Source organism: Nelusetta ayraudi, unplaced genomic scaffold (genome assembly GCF_046127955.1).
Source record: "Nelusetta ayraudi isolate G7.1 ecotype Tasmania unplaced genomic scaffold, CSIRO-AGI_Nayr_v1 ptg000135l, whole genome shotgun sequence".
NCBI lineage: Eukaryota > Metazoa > Chordata > Actinopteri > Tetraodontiformes > Monacanthidae > Nelusetta > Nelusetta ayraudi.
The window spans coordinates 14418178-14441129 of NW_027466185.1; the positions used below are offsets into that span (position 1 = coordinate 14418178).

The following is a 22952-nucleotide window of genomic DNA, read 5'->3' on the forward strand; positions in this document are numbered from 1 at the left end:
CGGCGCTGGCAGACTCACCGGCCGAGCCTCGCGCGTTTTTTTATCCAACTCATTATTTTTTTATTTCCATTTTTTAGAGCGTCTGCTGTTTTTTTCCCACAGCCGGCTTCGCCGTCTGCCGTCAGGTCAGAGCAGCAGGGGGCGCCGCAGTCAGTCGCCCGTCAGTGGATCCAATCGGTGTGATGCGAGATTGTGTTTTGAGATAAGCTCCGCCTCCTGTCCCCCCCTCCCTCGTCTGCCGTGCGAAGTAAAGCTCCTAATCAAATTACTCTTAGAATTGGGAGTGAGGTTGATAATTGGATTAGTGAATGATAATTAGATTATGGTGTTTATGCAAACAAAGTCACAATCGTCGACACATTCAGTCGGGATAAGGGGACCGAAAATAGGACGGTCCCCCCCCCGATCGGGCCTCCAAGGCGTCTTTAACTTTTTGCGCTTGATTGCAAATCCGCAAAAAAAAGAGAAAAAAAATAAGGATGAGGCTCAATTATCTCTCTCCTATATGAGGGCTGTGTTTCTTTTAACCTCATCCAAACTGGCGCCGGCGGTTGGAAGGGAATAGGCAGGAGCGTTTTTTCTTTTTTCTTTTTTTCATCTGCGAACATGAAAACATTATTTTTTTTGTTTGTTTGTTGTGTATTTTTTTCAACCACGTCAATTTAATCGCGTATGGGATTAAGATGCTGAAGAAGCCCTGCAGCGTGCGTCGCCTCACTTTGTAGTTTACATTGTAGCTTTTTTGTTGTTGTTGTTGTCAGGAAAAAAAAAAAAGTTTGACACAATTACATTGAAACATTGTAAATTGGATCAAACTTTTTGTCCTATCACTGCATTGGAAGAGCCTCACTCAGCAAATGGCTGGCCCTTCACGCATAACGCATAAAGTAACCAAAATCACCCACCAGCAGAACAAAAAAATGTGGCTTGTCAAGACTTTCCAAAAGTATGGAACCTCTCTGAGTCTACCCATATCTTAAAATCAGTAGATTTTCAAACAACAGCAAGTGCATTTTTCTTGATTGCTGCAAGATGGACCAAGGCAGTATCACAGTCCAAACAAGACCAGTGGACTAGCTGGGAAAATCTGGAGCATCGTAAGTTCACATGGAAGGATCTTTGGAAGATGGAAGGAAGCCGCCTCAGCTTCACCATCAGATCCACCTACGATGTTCTTCCCTCGCCCAAGAACCATAACCAGTGGCTAGGAGAGGATCCATCTTGTGCCAAACCCCTGCAACACTCAGGCACATTCTCACCGGCTGCAAAAACCAGTTTATCCCAAGGCCGCTACACCTGGAGGCACAATGAGGTCCTATGACAGCTGGCGATCGGCCTGGATGGAAGGAGACCAGCGAACAAGGACCTTTCTCGCCCAGCGTCCAGATCTTTGAAACCCAGATGCAGAAGGCTTTGTGGCCACATCCACAACCAAGCTTCTGAAGGGGATGGGAGTACGAGGACAGGCCTGCCGACAAGCCATCAGATCCCTGGAAGAGGCTGCAGAGCGAAGCAGCAACTGGCTCTGGCTCAAGAGGAATGACCCCGGCTGGCCTGCAAAGTGACCATCAAGGCGGTAAAGGCAGAGGGGGGCATGCCAGGGACGCCAGGTGTCGCCCGTTGAGCCCTGTGGAGGTGTCATGGGCTCATCAAGGAAACATCAGTGATGCAGGGTGCCCACCTGAAGACCCCAGCGGCGCTCTTACCCCTACTCCGCTCATTAAGTGCTCATTACACAAGGGGTTGTACGACCAAGTCCGATGAGCGCAATTGAAATGAATAAAATAGTTTGAAGTGCCAGTTTACAATGTGTCAATTGCACGAGTGTATGAGTGCATATGTACTATTCTTTCATTGAAAACAAAGCACTCATGATTTCTTGTATCACGCTTCAAAAAAAAAAAGTAGTTTGATACTTGTGAATGTTGACGAAACAGCTTCGTAACCGCTGCCGTTCTCGTTTCCGACGTGGATTAAATCTCAGTAATAAGCTGCAAAAATAACATCTCACTGAGATAATGAAGGACCAAAACAAGCGAAAGACGGAAACATAAACACTGCTGAGTGAGTCAAACTGTTTTATCAGACAGAAAATGAGCAAATTTAACGATCTGAGATTTTCCATCCCACTTAGTTGTCAGTTTCTGCCGTGCGCAAGAAGTTTGAGCGCCAGCAGAGCCCCCGTTAAAATCCTCCCACCGCCGCCACCACCGTGCAGTGTTGTCAAATGATAGCAATTGAATATTGAATATTGTTATTAAAATGGTGAAATTAAATTATGAAGTGGTGCAACAAGAACTTGAGCCGCCACCTCTCTGTCCAGTCGGCCGGCTGGCTTCTCCACCACTGCTCTGATGGCTGCGACACACACACACACACACACACACAGGGAAAAGAAAGGAGTTTTCACTCAAGGCAGACAAGATGCCCGCAATTGAAACGGCTTGTCAGGAAACAGAGGCCCTGAGAAATACAGAGAGAGAAATAAACAAAGTGAGGCCAAATAATGGGAGGAGAGAGGAACCTGGAGAGGGAGACACAAAAGGATAACAAGACACAAAATAGAAGATACAAGAAAATGGAATTTGCAAACACTCAATTGATCAGCCAAGGTTTTTATTCTTGACAAGGATCAAATGGAGGATTTCACTCAGAACCGAAACAAGTCTGTTTTTATGCTGTAAAAACACGAAGTTTACTCTCCCCTTGACCCCCACACAAGAAAAGGCTCAGCTGATCAGACGATTTGCTGCAGGTTGGTGCTCTGGGCTCCTGATGGATTTGCTCTCGCTGAGCCTCGGCAGCGTCACTGGGCTCAGGAGATGAAAGGCGTTCGGTTACATGTCCATCCATAGGAGCTTCCACAGGGTTTCACACCTGCTTCTCTGAACATTTTTTTTTCTCCGTCTTGCCATGGAAACATGGGATGCTCAGGCCCAGTCCACACGGGAACGTTGCCGTTTTTTTTCTTTCCCGGGGTCGAAAAAAGTCACGTCCACGCGCTGGCAGATGGAAACGGAACGGTCGGTGAAAACCATGTAATGCGTATGCCACGCCGAAAGGTGGCGCTGTTCACAGACGCTGACACAGCCACCGGACCCAAGATTTAGAAAGAGGGCGTTTCAGCTACACACTAAACACACAGAAAACAAAAACGGCGAGTAGGGGAAAAAAAGGTGAGTGTGAGGTTTTGTAGTAACACTGCCAACAAATCTTGAAGCGCCTGCGATACAAAGACAACTCCGCTCGCCGCTATCGTTGTTTTTTGTGCCGCTGCTGCCGCATTGCATGCCTTGTTTTTTCCGGTCCAACGACGAAACGGCGTTGTCAGATTTTTCCACTCTGGGACCCGTTTTCAAAAAATACCGTTTCGCGGACCCAAAACGCCGTTGCCGTGTGGACGAAACGCCGTAACGGTTAAATACTTTACTGTTTCCACCAAAAAAGGTTCCCGTGTGGACGGGACCTCAGGTTCCCGAATAGTCGGCAGCTGGCAAGTATCTGAGTGACTCAGTCACACAAAGGTCTCCTAATTAAAGCCTGAAGGACTGTTGCATTTATAAATAATCAACGGCCATCCGGCCTGGGAGCCCGACCCCACCTCTGCTCAGGCCGACCCCATCGATGGTCCGAACCAGGAGGTGGAGGAAGTGGAAGAGGAAGTGCAAGTGGAAGAGGAAGAGGAAGAGGAAATTTAAATGAGAAGGAGAGAGGGGAACAGGGTCCTGCGGTGAACACTGATTACTCTCTGCCCACTTGAGATTGATAGAGGGTGACGCAGCACGCAAGCTCCAGCAATCACACACACACACACACACACACACAAAAAAAAACATGCAGACACACACACACACAAAAAAAAAATATGCACACACACACACACACACACACACACACACACACACTCGCTGGCTGGAAGACAGGAGGAAGAAAGAGAGGACAACGGCAACGATGTCAGCTGATTAATGACACCTCTACCCTGGACTGGAACTGTGTGAGTGCATGTGTGTGTGTGTGTGTGTGTGTGTGTGTGTGCAGGTACATACATGTAGCCGCTCCCTCTGATCTTCATTAGATGAGACCATTGAGACAGATTGCCTGATTAAGTACCCCCCCATGTCTTATTAATAGTCACATACACACACACCCACGCAGCTCACATGACCTGCCTGTGGGGGTGGGGGCGGGGGCGGGGGGTGTTCATTACACAACAGGTGCGGCACTTGTCACATGTGCAGCCAGTCGTTTCACTCTGACGATGAAAAGATGTTTGAATTGCGTCTGTTTTTCCCCCCGTGACATGAATCCTAAACGTCGTCTGGTTGATCAGCTGTTTCGTCAGCTGACTTCCTCCAACCTGTCGCTCCCTCATCATCACCCTTTCTCTCTCCCTCCACCTCAGCATCATCCTCCTCTCCTACTGTCTGAACTCTGAGAGGAGGGAGATGGGGTTGAGGGTGGAGCTTTTATTATTTTTTCTCTCTCTCATTCAACCAAAGGAAAATTCCCAGAAGTACCAAAAGTTGCTTTGTTTTGTTTTTGCTTATTTTCACATTACATATGAGTCACATTGATTTTATTTACCAACAGGAAGCTGCAAACCAGTGGAAATGAAGCGACTTCATTGATACATCATCAGCCTTTTTGTAGTTTTGCTCTTGTAAATGAACGACCCTGCAAGATCCCGAGTCTTTGCAGAATCTCCGACTAGAAACTCGCTGTTTGGCCGACGAGTCGACGTAGGTCGGATCATCCCTGCTTTAAAACTTTATTAGCACCATCCAGCGAAGGCTAGACATCGAATCCAGCTTCTGAAAGATAAAAAATAATACCTCCGTAAGATTTTAAAAAGCGTTTTGACGCGGCGACCTCCCCTCGCTAGTTTCCCTCTGACTTCATCTCTCTGTAAACAGGCGCCGCTCATCAACCTCGTTACGCTTCCCTCCACCCCACCGACGCCGCGAGCGCCGGCAGAACCTCCGTCCGACGATGTTCGCCGTGTGCAACACGGCAGAAAATGACCTTTTTCTTTTTCTTTTTTTTTTCTTTTTTATCCGAAAGCCGTTTGGTTTATTCATAACCACGTCTACTTCCGCCGCACAACGTCTGCTCTTTGTTTTCCGCCACTCGTCTGTTTTATGATTACATCCCCACTTTAAATGTTAGGATGAATAATTAAGGAGCCGGCGGTGGAAGGCAGCGGCGCCGCTCGCCGTTCGTCTTCCTCAGCCCTTCACCAACGCTCCCACCGCCTCCATCGATCCGCTTAACTTCCCCCCTTCCCACCCACCCGACTCCACCTCTGTCCAGCAGAACCTCAGTTCAGCTCTCAGCTCAACTCTGCCCCCCCTGCCAACCTGACTGGTGGTTTGCACTCTGATCTAGTTTGTAACTCTCCTCTCTGTCGTACCTGCCTTTTATACTTATAAAATTTCCACGTTTTCCATAAACAGGACGCCTGCAGACTTCCGCGAAGAGGCAGCGCTCGCTTCTCTGTGATGGTGTCTTGGAAAGGAGCGCTTCATTTCCCTACCAGAACCCACCAATGCCACGACATAGCTCAAGATTCAAGTCAACCTATTATCCAGCAAACAACCAGAACAGATGTGCAAAAGACAGTCAAGTTGTGGAGTCGAATTGTGGAGTGATAAGCAAAGTGTTATTAACTGTTCATTCAGAGCTTTATTTGCTATTGAATCTGTCTCAGTCTCTTGGAGAAGACGCTCCGCTGTCTGCCCAGTGTGTGGTGGGGAGGGTGGTCCTGGTTGTCCATGATGGATAACAGTTTCTTCAGCATCAAGTCCAGAGCAGCTCCGTCACCCGCACTCGTCTGCTTCATGCTAAAAAGCCGAGACGTGACCGCCGGACGCTCTGCCGTCGCTGCTCTTCTCGTCTCGGCCAAACAAAGTCATATTCTCTCTAAGTTTGATTGGCCGCTGTGGGAAAGCTTCTCCAGGTCCTCTGTGTGTTTGAGCAGCGCCGCGCGCCAAGCCGCACCCCGGTCGCTGAGTTTTATGGCCACGTTAAACTCTTGGACCCGGGCTAATAAATGGATAAATAATAATACACCCCCAAAAAAAAGAAAATGGAGCCCATCTGAATCTGATCCGTAATAACCTCTGGGCAGCTCCAAAGTGCTTTTACGGCTGATATCTTGGGAGATCGTTTAACTACGGTAGGCAGAAGCCATCAGCACAGATGAATGATTTAATAATGCAAGAAGGAAACGTCCACATGGGGTGAAATCAAAGAGCCACAACAGTTCAAGAGGCGTTTTTTTTCTTCTTCTTCTTCTTCTTCTTGTGGGTTTTCCTTCTGACGGCTGGATAGGATGAATCCAAATCTGAATTTCTCTTGTCCATGCAGGACAGTATTTTCGCCCTCTGATGGCGCTAAGAGGGTTCTTCTTCTGTCCTTCCAGACCTGTGACCCCCACCCCCCCACGTGTTCCCACCTCACCAACCTGCAGCTTTTAAATGAGATTTTAATTGGATTTATATCTTTCTTTTAATCAGGCTGATTAAAAGAAAGATATAAATCGAATTAAAACGAAGACATCACCAACAAAACTGAGCTTTTAAATTATAACTGCCTCCTGGATGCAGGCATCACGGCCGTGCCCTTTGCATGTGTTTGTCATTTAGCTCCTTTTAAATGGAGACACTTTTGAATATTGATGATGTCACGGCAGGAAGCGAATGAACGGCCCTGAACATGAAAAATATGTTAGCATGAGAGGGGGGGGAGAGAGAGAGAGAGAGAGAGAGCACTAAGAGGCAGGGGGAGAAGAGAAATCAGGCCGCCCAGTCTGCCGAAGTGACTTAAAAATTCTGCAGGTCCAACTGCTGACTGCTGACTCATCACTTCACTGAGGCGCTCGACAGATGAGCGTCACCACTGTGAAACAGTGCGTCTGTATGAATTGGTGGCGCCTGGCAACAGAAGACAATATTATTGTTACTTTACAGGCAATAAAGCATGTGTTCGAAAGCAGGAAGGGGTCCTTGACCTGCTGGTTTCACCGTTCAGGGGAAGGTCGCTGCACATTGCAACCGCAAATGCACTGCACATTCCAAATTCTTGGTGCGCAAGTCCCAGACAGAAGGCGGGTTCCCGTGTTCGGCGGCCCGACAGTCGCAGGTTGGAGGCACGTTTCCACTCATGCAGACGTGTAAGGGGCGAAACTGGTCGATTCCAAGAGTCTCTGTCCAGCATCACATGACTCTCTCTCTCTCTCAACACTCTCCAGCTTGCTGGATTGGTCCAGCACTGATTAAACATACTGTGTGTGTGTGTGTGTGTGTGTGTGTGTGTGTACTGCAGTCGTCATTTCCAGGCATCTATTCCCAGGTGGTTGGAACAGAGATCAGAGAATCCTACTGATCTAGGACACAGGATGACCCCTCCCCTCTCTGGAAAAAGCATTGGAAAAAGCAGACATAAACACACCCACGCACACACACACACACACACACACACACACACACACACACACACACACACCTACCTTCGAAAACACCTTGGCAGCGGTCCGGCTCTGCTTCTCTTTGAAGCGCCGCTATCGCAGAACTTGCATGTTCGCCTCTAATGCCTTCGCTAGTCGCCTGTGCGAGCATGAATTAGCGTGCGTGTGTGTGTGTGTGTGTGCCCGCTCGCTTGCGTGTGTGTGCGTGTGTATTTGATGTTAATGGAGTGTGGAGGTTAACAGCAGGGGTTTATAGAGGAGGACGGCTAAAACACGAGAGGTCGCTGCACCTTTCCGCCGTTTGCACGTGCGGGCGGGAAAACACGACTTCACCGTCCTGCCGCTGAGATGATGTCACAACGCAAAGAGACACATGGAGGGATTTTCTTTTTACCTCTGGAATCGATGAAATGTTTGCAAAGTAGGCTCCGCCCCCTGCTTCTTCGCACAGTCGTGCTGCGTCATGAGTGTTTCTCTTTTGCTTTTTGTCAGGATAAATGATTTTACCCGAGCAGTGAGGTTTTCATCGACTATTAAAAAAAAAAATCAAAAAAAAAAAACTTAACAACAATCTCTCAAGTTTATTATCTTGGGCGCCGTTGTCACTGTCGTCAGTCTTTTTTTGTTGTTGTTGTCACAAAATAGAAAAAGAGAGTTTCAACTCTCTGCGGAAGAACTTGCAGCAGAGAGGCTGCAGTGATGCTGCTTGATGGAGAGTCGCTTCCTCCACTGGAGCTCCACAATTGAATGGACTTGTGGTGTCCGGCTCAAGATGATGGGAACTCTCAGGAGTCCGACTTGAGCATCAACGGAGTCTGGTGGCTAAAAGTCAAAGGTCGCTGTGTCTTTGACCTCGGACGCCTGCAGACGGTCGGCAGCACCTTGAGGGAATCTCGCCATATGTTCATCATCAGGAACAGATGAGTTGCAAAGGTCGGGGCTGCGACCTTTAGGTGACCAAATGCCGGATTGCGGTTTGGATTTTTTTATGCTGCAGAGGAGCCTGTTTTATAAAGTGGGTAACCTTGTGTTGCAGGGCGGAGCGTCCGACTCTGTTGTTTGTTATTTGTTTTTTTCATGGGCGGAAGAATCAAACGGAGACGAGCGACTTTTGATACGGAGGGCGAACTTTGTGTGGTGAAGTTGTCTTGACTGTAGTTTAAAGGCAGTTTATGGCTCGGCGCTCACAGTGGAGTCGCTGCGGAAAGCCGTAAATCCCGAGCAACACAAACACAACATTAAATATCTCACAGCTCCTTTGTTTTTTTATTTTTGTTTTACATTTTTGCACTTTCTCGGGGGAAAAACGAGCCGAGCAAACGCGTGATAAAAAAAAAAAAAACTGCGGCCGGACTTTTTTCGAAGGCTTGTGAAAGACTCACCGTGTCTCTCTGTCTCTGTCTCTCTCTCAGGCTGTCGGGCAGTAATGTCCCATCCCCCGTCGTCAGCAACAAAAATTGGCTCCGCCTCCACTTTGTGACTGACGGCAACCACCGCTACCGAGGCTTCAGCGCCCACTACCAAGGTGAGAGCCGCTTGTGTTTGTTCATAATGATGTTTTTTTTTTTTTTACTTTACTCCTCTCAATATTTGCCCCTCAGTTTCGCTTCTTTGCCGTTTTTCTCATTTTTTATTTTTGGCAGATTGTCTTTTTTTCCCTCTCTTTCGCCACACTGTGTGTGTGTGTGTGTGTGTGTTTGTTTGTTTTTTCCTGTCCCCCACATCTGACAGTTTTCCCCGCCGTCTCCACTGCGACTCCCTTTAATTACGCTTGTTGACTCCAATCTTCCATCTCCGCTCCCATTTCCTCAGCCTCCATCTTTCGGCACTTGTTTCTCTCTGTGTCTTTCTCTCCAACGGCCGCTGATCTGATAGGCGTATCCTGATTTATTTATTTATTTATTTGTTCATTTTTGTCGCAAATGCACACTTAAAAACTGTAAAAAAATAAAAAATAAATACATTTATTTTTTTTATTTTTTTATTTTTTAAAACAGCTAAAACAAGCTGCTGATGATTGCATGGTACTCGCTAATCGCACGTCATCTGAATGTGTCTGAACGCAGTCTGGTGATGATGCAAAATCAGTACCGACCTGTTTAGTTGAACCAATGAAAGTAAGAGTGGACGAAACGCTGCAGCAAACCTGCGTCGGATCATCGCTTCACTTTCTTAGCGCTTGATTCTTGCCGACACGTTGATATCCTTCTTGGCTAATCTTTGCTTCCTCTCCAACGACATCATTTATCTTTTATAGAACATGAAGTTTTGGGGTTTGAAAGTCTGATAATGACGTTTGACTTCCAAAATTCAAAAGCTTGTAGATGAAGTTGAAAAACATATTTGTTGTTACCGGCATTTTAGTTTGTTTGTTTTTTTATGCAGTGCCTGAGTGTCAGTTTATGGTCTGTATTTTTTAATTTTTGCTCTTCATTAAGCAGTAATTTATCATTAACCCCGACTAATTTGCCCAATTTGCGGCGGTGACGAGCCTAATACGTTGAATATGAGCCTGTGACACTGCCAGAGTGCTCGGTAATTATTATTTCTGGCTTTGACAAAATGACTTTTATCAAAAGCAATATTCATTCCAATCATTGCGCCCAATTATTCCACTTTCCTGTCCAAATTTGACCACTAGCCAGGTTTGTTACAGAACTTTTTTGTTGTTACATCGCGTGGGCCACACTCATGACAATTGGACCGTCGGAAAAGGGAAGAAACTACTTCCTGTCTCCTCCTCCTCCTGACTCCGCCACGTGGCTGAGTGACGGACGGCGTGACCTCCCTCTCCCTCGAGACCGCCCTCTAACCACTGTAATTGATCCTGATTGATCTTAATTGGCTGAAAAAGGTTAATCAACGTGTTAATGAGGAGTGTCAGCACCCGCAGGTTTTGGGGCTGATTAATTAGTGCAGAGTCTTCCAACAAGCGCTGTGACTGATTGGCTACTTCCTGTCAGCTGTCACTCACCGCCGCCATCTTGGGCGGCGTGCAGGAAGGGGGCGCTATGGGCTGCTGAGAGGCCTCCGTCTGCAATCTGTGGGTCAGTGTTTTTCAGTTTGGGTTTGACACGTCGACGCCTCATTGGCTGTTGGTTCCAGTCAGAGAGTGATTGGACAGTTGAATTTTGCTGAATGGTGATGATGAATTGATTGTTTTACTGTAAAAAGAAAAATCAAAAAAAATCATATATGTGTATGTATGTATATATATATATATATATATATATATATATATATATATATATATATATATATATACATATATGTATATATATATATATATATATGTATGTATATATATATATGTATATATATATACATATATATATATGTATATATATATATATATATATGTATATATATATATATATATATATGTATATATATATATATATATATATATATATATGTACATATATATATATATATATATATATATATATATATACATACATACACATATATGATTTTCTATATCTGTGTGTGTGTATGTGTGTGTATATATACATATATACACATATATACATACATACTGCACATATACATTGTTTATTACTGTCTTAATATACTCTGAGGATTTCATGAAAAATCAATTGAAGCCAGTCTTAAACATTTGGTGACAAATGAAAATGTGTGTGTGTGCGCGCGCTTGTGTGTGTGTGTGTGTGTGTGTGTGTGTGTGTGTGTGTGTGTGTGTGTGACTGTTTTCACTGCCTGGGTCACGATGTCCTAAACTAATGATAGTCAATTTACTTCCCGGGGAGACGCAGGAGACAGAAAGGCAATACCAGACAATATAATCACAAAGGAAGAGGAAAAGTGGAGGTAGTTAAACATGAAATAAAAAACAACAATGCAGATACATCAAACCCGAAAGAGAAGTAACTCAATAAGAGCGGAGAGGCGCCGGGAGGTTGGAGCAGGAAGCAGGTTGTGTATTTATCAGCTGGATTTAGGGCCTAAACCGGCCACTGCGCACCTTAATTGATGCGTCCAAATGAGTCACCGTGGCGGCTGGCGAGGTCTTAAAACGCGCCACCGGCTGTGTGTTGATGGACCTGAATTAAAGAAATTAACCATTTCAAATCAGCCGGCGGGCCGAGGAGCCGCCGCACTCCATTTGCATAATTCACCCTTCGGTCCCGGGAATCTCATACGGCTCTTTGGATATTTATGGAAAGAATCAAATATTTAATGTTAGCCTTTCTCAAATATTCATGTCCCATGTTAAATAGCACACACACACAGGAATTAATCCCAGACAACTACACGTCCCGTCGTTCTCGCATTCAAAATTGATGCTGACAACTTTCTATATTTGTACACTTTCCGGCTTTTCTGTACATTCTTCCGCTGCCTTCCGGTGGCGCAGCGCATCCATTAAATGTCCATTAGCGTGTTTAATTGAAGCTCAGCTGCTCACTGCAATGTAAACATGCCTGGAGAGACAGAACGCCCGCCTGCTTTCAACCACGTATGGAAATATTCTGATGGGGAGTCAAACATGATAGTGTGCAGTGTTCTTCACCGCCCCCCCCGCCCCCCCCCCCCACACACACACACACACACACACACACCAGGTTAACAATATAAAGCTACTTTGTGTTAAATTGCTAGCTGTAAATTGGCTAATTGGCTTGAGCGATGCTGTTGTGGTGTCCTGCTGGTAGAAGCACATGCTCACGATCCTGCTGCCCAGGGTTAGCATGAGGGCGTGGCTGCTTTAGCATGTGGCGCGCTGTTAGCATACATCAGTCGCCTAGCAACCGCACAGCTACCGGTGCTACGTTGCTGCGTTGTGCTTCTTTAGTCCCGGTTTATGAATGATTCACATGTTCCAACTTGATCCAAAAAAAAGTTGTTTCATTTTTTTCTTCCCATCAATATCCTCAGAATGTTTCTACTGCTGCTTTTCTGCATTATTAAAGCAAATAGAATAAAAGCCTTTATGTCCTTGCTTGACTAGCTAGTTAACACTGAAACACTGAGATTCTTCAACAGCCTGTGGTGCTGGCTAAGAGGGGGAAAGAAATCCTAATAATAATTTGAAAAATAAATAAATCATAATATGGGTGATCATGGTTCCCTTTGGCGAGGCAGCAAAGCCCAGCTGTTCCGCTGCCGTGTTTGGAGAGCGAGTCGACTTCCAGATGTGACCGGCTGCGTTCCAGTCTGGTCTCCCGCTTCCAGCAAAACGGGAACAAGCCAAACTCATTCGTGGCTGCGCTAACGACGTATGACGACCTGATCTTCCCCCGCATGTTCTCCTGCAGCTAGCAGCCACCCGGGTCACTGCTCGTCACTGCTCGTCCATGAGAAAAAACAAGTTTTTGGCGTACAGTACGCCAGTTGCAAACTTGAATAAATCGCTCACCATTGTGCAGTAGAAGCAAGCTAGTCCAAACCCACACACACAGACACACACACACAGACACACACACACTCACACACAACGTCAAAGCAACTGTTCAGTGAGACTTTCCTGCTGGTATGTATCCCTGAGCAGGCGGAAGCCGATAGCTGATACTGTAAACGGCCGGCTCTTCCTTGGCTCACTTGAGCGGATGCCAGCTGCTCCATTAGCTGGACAGACCTGAAAACATTGAACAATAAGAAACAATGTTCTTGGAGAGGTCAGGGCAAAGGAGCAAGAAAGGCACAAAAAGAAAAGACAAAATAAAAAGTATTGCAGCAGTGGAGGGATCAGAGAAATATCCAGTTGGAATCTACTTGATAATTAAAAAAAAAACGCACAATTTGAAGTAGGCAGGTTTCAGTTAGTTTCAACGCTGACCTGCAGCCAAATGAAATAGCGAGAGAGTAAGAACCCACACCATCCTGCCAGGGTCTGGATTCACAGCATCATTTCCACACATCCCTGGAAGTTGATTGTTGTGTGTGTGTGTGTGTGTGTGTGTGTGTGTGTGTGTGTGTGTGTGTGTGTGTGTGTGTGTGTGTGTGTCTGCGAGCGTGCGCTCAGATGTAAAGGCAGGTCAGTCCGTGTTGCACCCTTTGCGCGCTCCAATGGATTCGCCGCTCGCTAAAAGCAGAGCCGCTGCTCTGGAGGTCGGCCTGAGCTTCTCAGTCTGTTTTTAATGTTTCCCGACAAACAAAAGCGCTAAAGCACAGCAGCCAAACACATGCAAATACTAAACGATAAGACCTCAGTGTAGCCTTTCCCTCTTCCTTTCTTTCTTTCTTTCCGTAGCTTCACTTCATGTGTTTTGCTCAGAGTTTGACTTTCATGTCGGCAAGGATTGTCTTAGAGGCAGAATTTGTTGCTGCCGTTGCTTATGGAATGTCACAACTGTTGCCGTGTGTAATTTCAGCAGGAGGCCAAGATCACGCTGGAAAACTGTGAACTCTGTGTCTTCAAGTCGACCGCTGGTGGACAAAATGCCGAAATGTCTTTTTTTTTAAATTACAATTAATCTACTTAATTAATCAAAGAAGCGCTAGCGCATTATTTTAGTTTCTTTTTTTAAGTCAGTGTAATTGAAGGGTGAGCGCTATCTGGCAGGCTTTGCTCACCCGTGCATTGTTCTTGAAGGATGGGTGGGATGTCCACCTGAATCTGTGACTGTTGTCACAGATCACTGATAGAATGTTGGGGAAGTGTAAAAAACAGAAAAAAAAGAAAAACAGAAAAAAAGGCAACTCTGCGAAGTGACCTCCCTCTTGAATTTAAATGAGACATTACCTCCAAATTGAGTCAAATTACAAGACACTCTTGTCACTTGTTTGGCCTGCAAGGCCTTTACACACCAAATGCTTCACATTAAAAACCTATCAAAAAAAAGTTAAGTATTTTTTATGACTCTGCCATTTTCCATCACAATATTCTTCTAAATGTGCGTCTTAAGGCTTTTATGAAAGCTCCTCTATATGATGGAGGCTGCCGGCTATTTACTGAACCTACAAACTGGCACATTATGGCGATGCCCCCGGGGGGCGCTGTGCACTGCGAGCCTGCCAGAGTTACTATTCACCGCAGGCCAGGCCACTGTTTACATACCCAAAGCCTTTTTTTATTTCAGTGCTTAAAGATAAGACGAGGCCAGAGTGGCTCCTCCAGGAGTGAGTCTCCACCTCCTTCTCCTCCTCCTCCTCCTCCTCCCAGACTGTTTACCGACCTCCTTCACCGCTCTGCCATCACGTCTTGCCTTCCTTCCAGTCCGTTCTGTCCAAATAACGGCGGCTGAGTTGGAATCCTTCAATCTGGATGTCGAGGGTCACATTGTGAAGAGGCGTTTTTGTTCACACTGGGCGATCCATCGTTGCCAAACTGACTGACGGCATGTGCGTATGCATGCGTGAGAGAGTGTGTGGTTGGCTGCCACTAACGATGATCTCTGGGTATTTTCTCATTCATTTCATTTCAATGTAATGATGATTTGATTAGGCAAAATAAAGTAGTTAAAATACGTTAAAAAAGAAAACATATATTTTATTCCGGAACCGTTTAAAAACAACAACAGCAACCACAAAAAGTTTCAAAGTAAAAGGGTACATCCATCCCTCCATTCATTTCCAATACCTGCCTCTCCCTGCACTCAGGGTTGTGGGGGTCTGCTGGAGCCTATCCCAGCTGTCATAGGGCGAGGGCAGGGTGAGACCCTGGACAAGTTGCCTGTTCATTGCAGGGCCTGGAATTAAGATACATTTAAACATAAGAGCGGAAGCAGTCTTTAGCGTTAGCGAAATTTAGGAGAAAAAAAGCTAGACTCAAGGTAATTAAAATCTAATTTACTTTCGCTTCCTCATTTAAATTCTACATTTGTATTTCTGCGTGTGTGTGTGTGCGTGTGTGTGTGTGTGTGTGTGTGTGTGTGTGTGTGTGTGTGTGCGTGACTCCGCTAGCTCCCATCATCACCGCCGCTCTGAGGCCACGAGGGGCAGGTGCGATCCTCCACTAACACCCCCACCCCCATGCCCCCTTCTTCCCTGCCCGCGGCAGCCGCCCACCAATCACGTCCCTCCCTCATCCCTCTTCATCACGTATTCATGAGTTTCTGTGTCTGCGGGGCCGTGATTGGCTCCTTAATGAACAACTGATGGCATTATCAGTCAGCCTCGCCGGCGCCGCAGCGGAAATAAGTCAGCGGGTACAAAAGTCAGCGGAAGCCGGGCCGGCCAATCAGCAGCCAGCCCGGCCAGCCATCCAGCCAGCGGTGGGGAAACATTATTCAAGCGTAGCGCCGAGACGGATCACCCCCCCACACACACACACACACGCACACACACACGCCCTCCTCCACCCCCGACAACCCCCCTGGGGGGGATCCTGACATATTGGATCCCGTCGCCGGCGTGGAACCTTTGATACGACTGCGGCGAAATCTCACGGCTGCTCGCCATCAAGTCGAGAAGAAAACCTCATGATAATTACAAGCTGAGTTGGGTGGGGGGGGGGGCATTGAGCACACATGGGATATACCATTTAGCTCCGGTGTAAATAAATCCCCCAGTCCTTTTCTTTGTCAGCCGTGCTTCAAGAGCCATTAGTCAAACTGGGTACAAAACACGGCGGTTCCTCGGGGGGGAGTTTCATATAAGCTCATAAATCTGTGATATGCCCCTTTATCATCTTTTATATTATTTCAGGGCCTGCATTGTTGACTCCCCTCCTCCCTTTCTGTTTCCTCCCCTGCTGTTGCTGTGCCAAAAAAAAAAAGGGGGTTTGGGGTCCAATGACGCCGGGATGTTATAGAACAGGCAAGAAGAGGACCCACTTTCCCTTCTTCTTCTTCTTCTTCTTCTTCTTCTTCTTCTTCTTCTTCTTCTTCTTCTTCTTCTTCTTCTTCTTCGTGAGGCGACTCCGTCATCAAGTCAGTGGGATTTTTATGCAAAAGCCGGTGGCAGATATCTCATGTGTAGGATGACTGCAACAACCCACTTCGAGGCAGATCCATTAGAGCCGCGAGCAGCTGCGGCGTGGGCACACACACTTTTTGGAGATTTTTTTTTTTTATTATTACATACACGCACGCACTGAATAAGATGTTGTCAAATGGGATCAAATCTATTACACATTTACTAACTGTGACACTGATGGCCAAGCACACCATTAAACCCTCTGGTCCTCTGCCATTGCAACTTTAACACAACGGCATTATAAAGCACAAACTTAATGTATTGATTACTTCATGTTAATTACTTCATGTACTTAATATATTAGCAAAGGAGCCGGACATGCCGCTCAAGTTATGTATATGCCAAACCCAGGGCTCTCAAGTTGTGAATGCAGACCAGAGTGACACCCAACCCAAAAGAGTGACGCTTGAGAGTCCTGCATACCAGACCAGCAGGGTGCGCTGTGTTGACAGCAGGGCCGTCGTTCTTCCTGTTCCGTGTTAGCAGTGAGTCGTAGCGGATCATCAGGATTGTCATCACAATGTGTTCCTTCACAGAACGCGCACACACCTGCGCACGCACACACACACACACACACACACAGTGTTAATATGGTCACTTATTGCTGATATTCCCTAACATTTACTCTGCTCCTCCCATGAGCGCAGAACATACGTCTCTAGCTCTCTGAATGCTGCCCCCATCTGCTGAGCCAAGGGACTGCGTGCAATTGAAAGCTGCCAGAAAAGGAGTTTAATTCTAGTGAGCGTGTTCCAGTTTCTTACACTCAGTTTGTTTTCATCCGCCGTCTGCATATTTTCACTGGACAGGAGGAATTCTATAGCACAAAAGCGTTTTCACAACGGTAGCAGCGACTTGAGGTGACGCAGTTTTTCCTTTGTTTTTTTTGTTCTTTTTGTCTCTAACGTTGTTTTTCTTTGTTGCCTTTTATCTGGTAGTATAAAACACCACAAAACCACCGTCAGTATGACGGAGCGAGGAAGGAGATGTGTATTTACTCCTATCGCTCTGTTTTATTCATATAACTTTTTTCTTTTTCCTCCAGCAGGGTTTTGTTTGTCTTTACTAAAGCAGTTGAGCAGTTTTCCACCTAGACTTTGTGCGAGCAAAAAAAAGAAACCCGCCATAAAATCCCAACCACAAGCAAATCACTCTTTGTTCCAACGTATTATTAAAGAACAAAGCAAAGATCTGGAGTAACAACAATGTGTGGAGATAATTTAAAATTCATGCAGATTTTTGGCGTTTGCTCTTTTAAAAAGAATGTTGCGCTTTAAGGCAGCCCAGGACTGCCGGTTGTTTTTTCATTATTATTATTATTATTATTATTATTATTATTATTATTATTATTATTATTATTTATATTTCTGTGATTAGATAAAATCCATCCATTTTTAATACCTGCTTCTTCCTGAACTTAGTGTCACGGCTGGAGCCAATCCCAGCTGTCATGAAATCATTTATCGTCAAACTTCAAAACTTGGGTTCATTTCTTCTGTGTCAATGGATTGTTGATGCTAACGGGATCTGATCCTGATATGAAGAGGTACTAGGGTTGCTACCCATCCCGTTTTTCCCAGAATTGTTCCCTTTTTTACTCACCAAATCTCACCAAATCTCTCCCGGGACACGATTTCCAACATTGTGTAATGTTCCATAACTGTAGCAGAGATCGTATTATCACGTTAGCATGCTAAAATCCACCAGCTAGCTAACATGTTGTTACATAATAAAATTTATCATATTTACAATTTACCATGAAGAAAAGCTAAAGGTGAGGCAGGTCAAACAGTGTATATGCTATTTTGGAAGACAACTGTGGCTTTGTAAAGAGCGGGGGGGGGGGGGGGGGGGGAATAAGATAGCGACTTGGCTAATGCACTACAGCGCACTTAAATGCATATACTCTTTATTCAGAAAGTCAATTAGCTGCATGACAAGACATTTTTATTTAAGTGCAGTTTAATAGCTGTGGGGTTGTGCTGTCCCAGAGATGAAACCGCATTAAACTTTCATGCTAGTCAGTTAGCAACATAATGTATGATTCAAGCTAATGTTCAGCCCACTGATTTAGATTAATTGTTCTGTGCGTTAATCGATGTCTCGTTTTTCAAAAAGTATGTGTGCGTGTCTCAGTGGCGGTATGATTGCCGGCGCGGCACATGTGTGATTGCAATTGGGCCGCGTCGCAACATATGGTTTCAACTGATGAGGGCGCGCGGGCGTGTACGCCACAAGACGGAGCATAGCGAGCACCCGCTAGCGCACTAACTCTTCAGCCATTTGTCAGCGTTCAAGTGGATCCGCCCGGTCGTTACAAAACGGGACGTCTGTCAGGCAGCTTTATCAGCCGTTCATTAACGTGATTCGTCACTTCACTTTTTTGTGTCGGTGGTTTGGGGGGGCAAGACACACTGAAGACACACTGGTGTTTTCATCATTTGCTCTGGTTAATTATGACAAAGCAAAGCGGGCGGAATCGAAACGTGGAGGGAGTCGAATCACTGATGGCTGCGGGCGTGTTTTTGTTTGTGCGAGACTATCACCCATCTGTATCACCCCATGTGATACAGACGGGTGATGGAAACTCCTTTTTTTTTTCCTACTGACTTGAGGTTATTTGAGTCATACACCAAAGACAATCGAGGTTGGTTTTTTTTTTTGAGTCATTTGAGTCACTACGCCAGTCACCCAGAATGTGGTGGAAATCCATCTGCCTAGACAAGCCCCGCCCACTCCCATTCCCCACTGATTCATCCTGCCAAAACTGTAGAGTTGAAACCGGAAAATGATTTGCAGTTTTTACATCAATCAAATATGAAACAGTTATTTTTTTCTCTCTCTCTAACACACACACAAAGAAAATTGCAAATCATGGAAAATAAATGCAAATATTGAGTCCACAATGCAAAAAGGACAGTGCATTAACATTATGTTTCATTAACGACAATATGCAACATTAGGAAAAAATAATTACGTCACAGAAGGTAGTTGTTCAGATGCATTCCTTTCATCTTTAAAATGGAGCCGCCTCATAAATTCATAAAATATGAAAATGCAAATATCCTGAACACTGCACACTGAACACTGAACACTGCACACTGAACACTGCACACTGAACACTGAACTCTGCTACAAAGTCACAACTTTTTCCACAGGGCTAATTCGAAGATTGATCAATTTCTACAAACGCTGTTAGCGAGCTAGCTAGCGGCAGCAGGGACGAGTCAATGACCGACAGCCAACGCCGGCGCTAACCCCCGGGCTGAAACAGCGCCACTGCTTTCGATCCGTCCTGATCGCACCAGTGTTTATCATCGTTCGTGGCTGTGATTAGAGTTTTTGCTCCGAGTCCGCTGGTGTGTTTTATTCTTTTCTGCTAAAACGCTGATGAAGGGGGCAGTGTGATGGACGGACGGAGAAAGAGAGGGAAAAAGAAACAAATATACGGCTGAACTGCTGAATGAAATCCTTCTCTTTTTTTGCTTTTGAATGCCACTCTGCTGTCATCCCCTTCCTTGCTGTGCGCGCGCGTGTGTGTGTGTGTGTTCACCATTTCCCACGTTTTCCTGTGACTTCCGAATGCCTCACTCTGCTCGTCTCTCCCACTTTTGAGAAACGGATATTCTTCTTTTTACTGCGTGTAATTATCCCCCTTTCCTCTCCCGCAACAGTATTCCATCTGCTCTCTGATATATAAATACATAAAAAGAAAATAATTTTCTTCTCTCTCTTTTTCTGCTCTCCTTTGCAGTGAAGCGATCAGTAGATTTTAAATCGCGGGGCGTTAAATTGCTGCCTGGCAAAGACTCCAGCAACAAGTTTTCAATATGTGAGTTCACACCTCGATGTCACTCTGGCTAATGCACTGTGTGTGTGTTTGTGTGTGTTTGTGTGTGTCGGTGGCGTGAGTCTCTCGGTGTGTTCTGCTTCTTTTTTATTTATATCCTTTGACCTTTTCACAAAAGTCGTTCCTTCACCAAGGCGCTTCGTTCCAGTTCTTGTGTTGTCCACTTCACTCTGCAAAAGAAAAGGGGGGGGGGCTTTTACATTTGGTAATTAGGGTTAAAAGTAAGATTTAAAGTGACACATGTTGCCATCACTGTGAGGAATGCCTGATCTCACCGCCTGGTTTCTTATTTTTTTGTTGGGGTTTTTGTTGGGGTTTTTTTTGTGTGTATTTCTGTCCAAAGTGTGTCTGTTTATGCATGTGTCATCAAGCTTTTGATGCATTTATCCTAACTCGCTGCGATAAATGCAACCACTGTGCCTTTTGCTCCTGAGAATGGAAATCAACCCCCCCCCCCCGCTCTGGTCACAGGCTTAAAGCAAGGTGTTTCCTATTCGCCAATCTTTAGATGCACCGCACAAAGACAGAAATACCAGATTTGATTAGTATGTTGTGTTTTCAAGCACAAGCATCTGTTAATGAACGCCCAAATCTTTACAATCTGGTGAATAAAAGTTTGTCTTTAACTTCGCTTTCTTTTATTAGAATATTTCATCATTTCTTTTAAAAGCGATTTAAAGGGGAGGAAAAAAAAAAAACCATTGGAACAAAGTCCAAACGGTTTTACACCCTGGAGTGATTTAATCCAGTGCTTCATTTGGCACAAGTTGATTTGAAAAGAACTAAAGAATGATGAGGATTCTATTATGTTTGAAAGCCTTTTGAACATTTAAAGAACTTGAAAAAGCTCCGAGGATGATGACCGGTATCTGAACAATTCCGCTGATTAACTCGGCGAGTAGCTGCTTAATAATGACGCGTCCCTTTTACTGCCACCAGGTTCCTTTTCTTCTCACTTCTCTTTCTTTTTATTGAACCTCCGCACGACTCCTCCTTTATCTCTTTTACACACACACGTAGATAAAGTTCATGAAGTCACGTAAAAGTCCCGAAAAGTCTGATGTTAACAGAATTTCTAATAAAATTTGCTACTTTAAAGCGTTTTAAATGTGTAACACACCTGCGAGAACGCAATTTGAATTTCTACGTCCTCATGCACACAAGCAGCTTCGTGATTGGCCGGCTTGCTTGTTTGATTTCTTCACTTCCTTCACTCAGCCACTCTGCTGCGGAGCCACCGACAGGTTGTCGGTCACGGTCCGGCTCTGGCGCTGCAGATGTGCGTGTGTGTCCGTTCATTGGTCCTTTGCTAATTGCTGCATGTGCTGAGTTGATCTGCTTTGACTGCATGTGCAAACCTCTTCTTGAATGATTGAAAACGAAAAAGAAAACCGCACATGGAGGTCCCCGTTTGTGTTTGTGCCATTTTTGTGAGTGTGCATGCGCGTGTGTGTGTGTGTGTGTAAGCGCAAGACTTTTGTGGGCTTTTGTGAGTCAATGTGCGGCATTGATACTGTAACCAGTCCCTCTGTCGGGGTGTTAATAGTCCAGATGGCCAAATTAGCCGCTCCAACAAAGCAACAAAGTAGCTCGTAACAAATGGGCGCACGCAACAACACTCGTACACACACACACACACACACACATGCACGCACCACCTGCTGTGTTTGTTGATACCAACAAGTAGACGCACACGCATGTTGGTCTGACAGCCTGAGTGGGAAGGTGTGCGCGGGTGTGTGACAATAGCTGCAGCAACTGGCTGCAAGATTGTTGTGCACTTTTAAAAGCACAGTTTTTTTTCTGAAAAACATGTTTCCAATATTTAAATGCACAGTACAAATATATTATATACACACACACATATGTATGTACATGTATATGTATATATATATATATATATATATATATATATATATATATATATATATATATATATGTATGTATATATGTTCAAATATATATATACACATATATACAAGTACCACTGCTTGTCTAGAAATTCAACAAAAAACACAGCAGTCAGGCGGCTGTGCGTGTGTGTGTGTGTGTGAGAGAGAGAGAGAGAGAGAGGGAGAGAGAGAGAGACAGAGAGAGAGAGAGGGAGGGAGAGAGAGAGAGAGAGAGAGAGAGAGAGAGAGAGAGAGAGAGAGAGAGAGATAGGTTGCGTACATAGAGAAAAAAGGCCATCAAGGTATAAAGCTTTTATTTTGGTGAAAAGGCTGCTGGCCGCTTCCTTCCTTCCACCAGCCGAGCTAAATGGAGGAGCCGTCAACCAGATAACTAAGTTTTATCAGCCTGAAGTGGGAGACGGCAATGAGAGAAGAAAGTTTGTTTGTTGTGCATGACAGTAAACAGAAGGAATCTAAGAAATTAAGATTTGGTGTAGTCATAGTAATAATACATTCTATTTGTAAAAACTTCAAGTAAAACAAAATGCAGGGTACATAAAATTACAAGACATCAAAAGGAGCTAAAAGAAATAGAAGACGGTACTTTTTAGTCCTTTTTCAAACCAGGATGAATCCTGACAAGAAATTTTCAGGCTGAACAGTTTTTATTTGCAAATAATACTTTGATAATAATTAAACAGCAGCAGAGACACCTGAGTTTAATATAAACATTCCATTAATACCAACCTGCCAACAACAGAGAAAAACACAGTGGCTTCGTAATCATCCAGTGAATAAAGTGGGCAGAGAATCATCCATCCATTTCTATTACTGTTTTTTCCATGCTGCTTTTCAACATGTGCAT

At 45.0% G+C, this 22952-nt stretch overlaps 1 protein-coding gene across 1 annotated transcript in view; it reads left to right on the forward strand.

Moving 5' to 3' along the window:
- Positions 1-22952, forward strand: part of csmd3b (CUB and Sushi multiple domains 3b) — a 282923-nt gene that overhangs the window by 151880 nt on the left and 108091 nt on the right. Inside the window, exons 6-7 of the mRNA XM_076011490.1 lie at positions 8878-8990; positions 20100-20177. Of these exons, the coding sequence (XP_075867605.1) occupies positions 8878-8990; positions 20100-20177 (191 nt within the window). The remainder of the gene's footprint in view (positions 1-8877; positions 8991-20099; positions 20178-22952) is intronic.